Consider the following 7,062-nt stretch of genomic DNA (forward strand, 5'->3'; position numbering starts at 1 on the left):
GCCCTCAAACTGCGGCAAGAGTTTTTTTATAAGACCCAGAGGACAGAGGAAGGCCATTCTGTGCGCCGCGGGGAGCGACCTGGTACAGGCCGTGTCAGAAATCGCGCTAAATACACTGAAAGGAAACATCCGCTTGAGCGCTAAACAATTTTGGAAACTCAAGAAAAGTGGGAACATTATAAAAACTCTTAGTAAAAAGACTGTGTCTGTTAAGAGAAAGAGAAATCTATTGAACCAGTCTGGGGGGTTTATCGGTAATTTGCTAAGTATTGCCCTACCCCTCATCACCAGCTTACTGGCCAAGTAAAAAAAAAAATGCAGTTCACAGAAAAAAATGTATTTAGTTCCGCAGAAACAGATGGACAGAATTAAAGAGCACTTTCCAGTTGAGCACGACATCCGAAAAATAGCCACGTATAAATTGGATGGGGAAATGAAAGATATTCTGCAAAGCTCTCATTTGGGTGAATATGAGAAAGCTAAACGCTATGCACAAGTGTTGCAGAGGTACTTGACCCTGACGCGTCAGGCGGAATCAGAAAAGGCCGTGTTAACTTTGCAGATGCCTGATACGGACACCCCGCGTGAAATAACACACACAGAGCCGGTTTTTGATGATATTTCAGAGGCTATACCACAGAGGCAAAAGAAAAATGCCAAAATATTACTTAAGAGAATGGTATCCAACAATGCTGTAACTTCATGGAACGAGAATGGGGAGTTTGTGTACAAGGGGGCTCCTATCCGCGGGTCTCATGTGATAGATCTGGTTAGGGCTGTCACACAGCAGCACACACTGGCCTCAGGCAGGACACCGAAAGGTTGGGGGAGTTTTATGAACGCTATGGCCGAGATTAATATCCCCGGTTCTGTTTTGTCCAACAGAGTTAACCGGGAGTTATTGGAGAACCTAAAAATGGCTCCTACTAGAGATAGATATCCTATTACTCCTGATCCAGAGTTTATCTCACTGGAGGGGGCTGTCGCCCCACCCGAAACTCCACAGAGAGACCACCCCACAAAAAGACGCAGACTATTTGGGAAATTATCATGGTTATCTCTGTAAAAAATAATACGTTTTTTTTATTATTATTTTGGTGGGGTGTTTGCTTATATATAGGTTATAGAAATACATAATTTGTTGTTATCCATAAAATGTTTAATTCTTGTGTGATTCTGATAATTAAAAAAAAATATATTATTATTATTATTATTATTATTATTATTATTATTATTATTATTGTTGTGTTTGTATATCAAATAACAATTGTCAGTGGTGTTTAATTGTTGTTTTTTATATTTTTTGTGATAATCCAGATGAATAAAAATTTAATGTGTGATAAACAATGGTGTTTGTATGTGTGAATTTATTAACTAGGTAAAACCGTACTTATTGTGCATATAATATTTTATTATCTGGTTAATAGGCGTTACATATATGTGAATTACAAATTTCATTAACAGTCACTATACATATATAGCGTTATTCATACATGGTTCTAACATTGCTCATTTCTGTTCATGACTGGTTTAGCAATTATGACAGATCCTAAAATCGCACATTCGGTTACACATCTGACAATTCTCATTTACATGAAGCTTAAACAAATACATAGGTCTCGTTCTCCTGTTATAACTTTTAACAAACTGCATTACCATGTTGTCATTACTAATTAAATCTTCAGAATACAAATCCAATATCTGATTATAAGCTAAACCTTTACAACGCTGTTGTAAAAAATACACACAATGGTTTCCACATGTTGTGGACAAAGCATCTTGCAACTGGTTACTGTTATACATGGTTAACAAGGCATTTGTGTTTAAAAAACGCATGATTGATTTAGGGAAAAAAGGAGCATTGGGAGGGAATCCATAAGAATCAAAGAATTCAGCCTTCCCATCTCCTCCTAGATAGATAGCGAGCCAGTGCTCCCCGGGTCGGTCGTGGGGGTGGGTGTTAATGATGAGACAGACTGGCCTCCTATTCGGGACTCGTGATCGTTTGGGGAGCTTATCAGATGGAAACACCCCCAGAAAATAGTCTCTTGTGTAAATGTCCTTAGTCATGATGGCAAAAAGTTTGGTATCCATGGCCCATTTAGTGAAAGGTACAAATCAATAGTTTTTTCCTTTTCAGCTGTAGTCATAAAGCACTTGGCGTCTCATGTTAATTTCAACAATGTTATCAAAAACCGCATACACTATCATGTTCACGGTGGTTGGTAATGGCTGGGCAAAACGAATTTCTGCTCTCAGGTTCCCTGTTTTTATGAGCAAATAGTGCCCGGTACACTCTTGATCCGGGCTCAGGTTGAATGCAAACAGTGTGTAACCTCTGGCAAACTCCTTATGGTCCACTACCAGAGGCTTGTCTTTGAGGCGCTTTCCGGCTGTTTCCACCAGGTTAAAGTACTCCTGGACACAGTTATCATTTGCGAAGTCCGGTTGTAGCAGTTTAGTGGGGATCTGTTCCCCATCTGTATACAGGTCCAGGAAATTAATATCACAATGTTTAAAGTTGAAGGGGTTTTGTGTAACATCACCACTGAATGCTGCGTTATCCACAAAACCAATTACTATTATTTTAGGCAATTGGCCCAGAAACAAACTTTCCTGGTTGCAGACCCGGCTTCCTCTGGCCAGACTGAACACTTTCATCTGAACCCGATCTACAGGGTATTTTGCATTAGCCACCTGCAGTGCATTGGCATGACCCAGCCTGACCGCGGGGGCCACCCGGACCCTCTTGACAAACAGAGCTGCTGAGAGAACCGACAGCTTGAAATCCTCGGCGTTGCTCATGAGACAGAATACTTCTCTGTTACAGGTGAGTTTAATTTTTATATCAACGCCGTTCAGCATTAATTTGTCTTGAAAAAACATGTCTGCATGAATACACCCCAACAATTCTAGTTTTCGGCTTCCTGCTGTATAGGCAGCTCTATTTTTGAACCCCAGGTTTGCACCGTTCAGCACGGTTACTTCATGCTGGCCGGCAGTGTCCTTGACAAAAAGGCCTGCAGAGTACTGTGTGTTCAAAGTGCTTTCACTGTAGTTGAGAATGGATTCTATTATAGCTCTGTACGGATAACAGTTGTTGCTCTGGCTAATAAGTCTGTCCCCGATTGTGATGTCGACCTGGCTGAAAAGGGAGGCCATGGGGTAATTTACCAGGCCCACCCGATCATCCAGGGCCAGTTTGGTGCCATCATGCCTAGTTATCTTGCAAGTCAGATAGATGACGGTGTTGTTCAGGTCTAGATAGTCTTCACCGTTTCCAGTGATGTAAAATTCCAGGGGGGCATTGTCAGAGAGCGCTGTGAGGGGCGGCACCTCCACATAGAAGCTCTTTTCGATGCTGGTCTGTGTGGGGGCAAGCTGAAAAAGGTCCAGTTCAGATTTGGTGCACTCCCCAGAACTGCAGTGAACAAAAGCCATGTTTAAAATATATCCCCGCGATGTTGTTGCCTGGAGCTCCTCTTCTTACTGGCCCCGTTTCTCTTATGATTGTGTTTCTTCCGAACAGCCCTTCTTTTAACAGGGGCCGGGGGTCCTGTGAGCCCCAGTGGTGTGGTTGTTTTCCTTTTAATGCCTTTCCTGATATACATTAGTCCCGAGCCCTCCTGTTTCGGAGCATTTATTCTACTGGCCACCGCACTTGTAACCTGCCCGACGACATCTTTAGCTATGTTTGTGGCAGCCGATCTAACATGTGGTTTGACAATTTCTAATCCGTGTCTCAGAAAAGGCATAGCTTTTCTGAATAATGCTCTAAATATACCCGCTACCGCCGCACCGTATTGTACCGGCATCCCGGCGAAACCGGGGAGGCCGTTACCCGCCTGATACTTGTAGTAGTTCCTATACATGTGCGGGTCTCCATAGTTTTTAACAATCACCATGATTTAAAAGTGGTTGTATCTAACCAGTCGGAAATGCAACTTCACTATCACCTTGCCGTATGCGAATGTGACATGTTCGTTCTGGTCAGTCTTTATTTCAATGCTGATTTTATCAAATTGATCCATGCTCAAGGGGACATAGTGAGGCTTATCATATAACAGCGTAACAAACTTGCCTTCTTCCCCTTTATTCATGGCTGTTAACAATACATCAATGTTTTTATAGTAGCCTTGTGATATTTCATAATACCAGTTTGTGTCAGTTGCCTCAGAATGCAATTCGAAGCTCTGTTTCCTGTCAAACGTATTGACCGTCATGGGGTAGTGCATCTCCACCATCCCTACCTCCCATTTACCTGATAGATCGATGGATTTGGCTAGATGATCAGTAAAGTTGGAGCTCTTGTTATTAGGAAATAGATCCTGTGAGGCGTTGCTGGTTAAAGTCAGGTAAAATCCGTTTTCACTCATTTTTTGAGCCTCACAACCCCGGGGCTATGTCTTTCACCTCCGAAGCGTTGATCCAACTATTAAATTTAACCCCCCACCCCAACCATTTGAGTAAAACTTGTTTATTTCTGCCACAACCTCTTGAGTCTAAAATGTTTTGTATACGATATACTCGGTCAACATTCGGGTTTATCTTTTGTAACTCCTTTTATCTCATCACCAGCATAATCTTTTAGTTTGTAAATGGGTCTTAACCCCGGGGTACATTCTTTGACTATGAAAATCTCATCAGTGAATGTCTGCTCATACCCCTTTTCAAATCTCCCTTTTATCCTTGATACTCTCACATGATCACCTTGTTTAAACTTTAATATTGAAGGTCTGCTTTTTAAAAATGATCCATACACTGTCCTCCATACCCTCAGGGCATTGTCAGGAGTGACATCTACTGGACGTTCCTTGACAGTTCTATGGAATGTGTGATTGTAACTGTGCACCAGGTCTGGTAAGACATCCACATATCTAAAAGTATTCACAGTTGTAAAGTACTTCCACATTTTCAATTGTATAATCCTATTGAACCTCTCTACCACGCTAGCTTTCACTTTACTGTTTGTCACAAAATGTACAATTTGGTGTTGCTTGAGAAGACTTTGAAAACCCTGATTGAGGAACTCTTTCCCCTGATCTGTCTGCAGTTTCTTTGGAATGCGCCCTTGGGTGAATATTCTTTTAAAGGCTGTGCACACTTGCTGACCCGTTTTGTTTTTTAACGGTACTACCCAGGCATATTTGGACAACACATCTATACAGGTTAGATGTATTTCATACCGTTATTGAACTTTGAGAACTGTCCCATTTCCACCAGGTCTGCCTGCCATTGCCAGTCAATGTCTTGTACCAGTGTCAAGTTCCTCTTAAACCGCACCCTCGCCGGTTTGTGCACTGTATATGTGTATTGATTCGATAACCATTGTGAAACATGTTCTCTTTTTACATGGACACCCTTTGCTCTTGCACTTCTCAGTAGTGTATCGAGTCCTCCAAAACTTCCTGCTTCACCGGGTGTATAATATATCTCTTTTAATCTCTTTTCATAACCCATCCTCTAATGATTCAAAAATACCTGTTGCCCTTAACAACTTATACTAAGTAGTAACACACCAGGGGGGGGGGTCAAGTGGTTAAGGTGTTGGGCTTAAGATCCAATGGACATATAGCCATATGGGTTTGAAGCTGTTTCTTCCTGTCTGCTGTAGGAGTTGGGCATGGGAGATCACTGGTCACCCGTGTCAGTATCTAAGCTCACTGTTTACTTCTGACCTGATACCATGTTGTCATGTTTAGATTGGTCACAATAAAAAGACTGTCATTGACACATATTTTATTGAGTCGTTTTTTTCATTTTACTTAAACAGTTTCATAAAACATTATAACCTAATATATATGTGTGTATTTAAAACTTGTATTTTTTAATTTACTAAAACAGTATCATACAACAATATAACCTTAAAAACACAGTTTATGCTATTAAACATTACACCTCCACACCAGCAGGGTGCAAGCAGCAATGCAGTGGGCCAAGTACAGATCTACACAGTACCACTGAGTCTAACACATTCTAATATAGTTCAATACTGCAGAGTATCACACTTAATGCAAGTAGTGATATAGGGTGCTTTTGTGAAAGGGGGACTGCTGGGGATTTGACCTTTGACCTTGTACTTAAGTTGAACTTCGAGGGCCCCTTCCTAGGGGGCGTGTACCGTGTCACTGAATAATTAGCATATTTGTGGATGGGGTTGACAACAATGGAATTATAATATTAAAGGGCGGACTTGACAGAACACTGTCATTATAATATTAGAGGGTGGAGTTGAAAGGGCACTGAAATTATAATATTAGAGGGTGGAGTTGACAGGACACTGAAATTATAATACTAGAGGGTGGACTTGACAGGGCACAGTAGTCTAGATGGCGGCATCATTTACTATTTTGACAACCGGAAGTCCCGCCCTCCCCTGTCAGCCATCTTGGATGGCGGCCATCTTGTAAGGTCATAGGTCATGTTGAATGGCCGCAGCCATCTTGGATGGCAGCCATCTTGTAAGGTCATAGGTCATCTTGGATGGCGGCCATCTTGTAAGGTCATAGGTCATCTTGGATGGCAGCGGCCATCTTGGATGGCGGCCATCTTGTAAGGTCATAGGTCATCTGGTAAGATGGCAGCCATCTTGCTAAAGTAACATCTATCATGGTGAGGGTTCGAGGGTACCTCACCCTGCTGGTGTGGAGGTGTAATGTTTAATAGCATGAACTGTGTTTTTAAGGTTATATTGTTTTATGATACAGTTTTAGTACATTTAAAAATACAAGTTTTAAACACATATATTATTTTAGGTTATATTGTTTTATAATACTGTTTAAGTACATAAAAAGAGAATATATATATTAGGTTATATTGTTTTATGATACTGTTTTAGTAAATTAAAAAATACAAGTTTTAAATACATATATATTTTTAAGGTTATATTGTTTCATGATACTGTTTTAGTAATTTAAAAAATAAGAAAAGTTTTAAATATATATACATTTTTAAGGTTATATTGTTTTATGATACTGTTTAAGTACATAAAAAGAGAATATATATATTAGGTTATATTGTTTTATGATACTGTTTTAGTAAATTAAAAAATAAAAGTTTTAA

At 40.4% G+C, this 7,062-nt stretch overlaps 1 protein-coding gene across 1 annotated transcript; it reads right to left on the reverse strand.

Annotated features, from left to right (window-relative positions):
- Positions 1-2,136: 2,136 nt before the first annotated feature.
- Positions 2,137-3,441, reverse strand: LOC136753847 (uncharacterized protein F54H12.2-like). Its single transcript, XM_066710230.1, has one exon. It carries the CDS (start codon positions 3,439-3,441, stop codon positions 2,137-2,139), a length of 1,305 nt encoding a protein of 434 aa, XP_066566327.1.
- Between the last annotated feature and the right edge of the window lie 3,621 nt (positions 3,442-7,062).

The sequence above is a fragment of the Amia ocellicauda genome, chromosome 7 (genome assembly GCF_036373705.1).
Source record: "Amia ocellicauda isolate fAmiCal2 chromosome 7, fAmiCal2.hap1, whole genome shotgun sequence".
NCBI classification, from domain to species: Eukaryota; Metazoa; Chordata; class Actinopteri; order Amiiformes; family Amiidae; genus Amia; species Amia ocellicauda.

Coding starts and splice junctions, on each gene's coding strand:
- LOC136753847 (XM_066710230.1), bottom strand. CDS start 3,441: ATGGCTTTTGTTCACTGCAGTTCTGGGGAGTGCACCAAATCTGAACTG.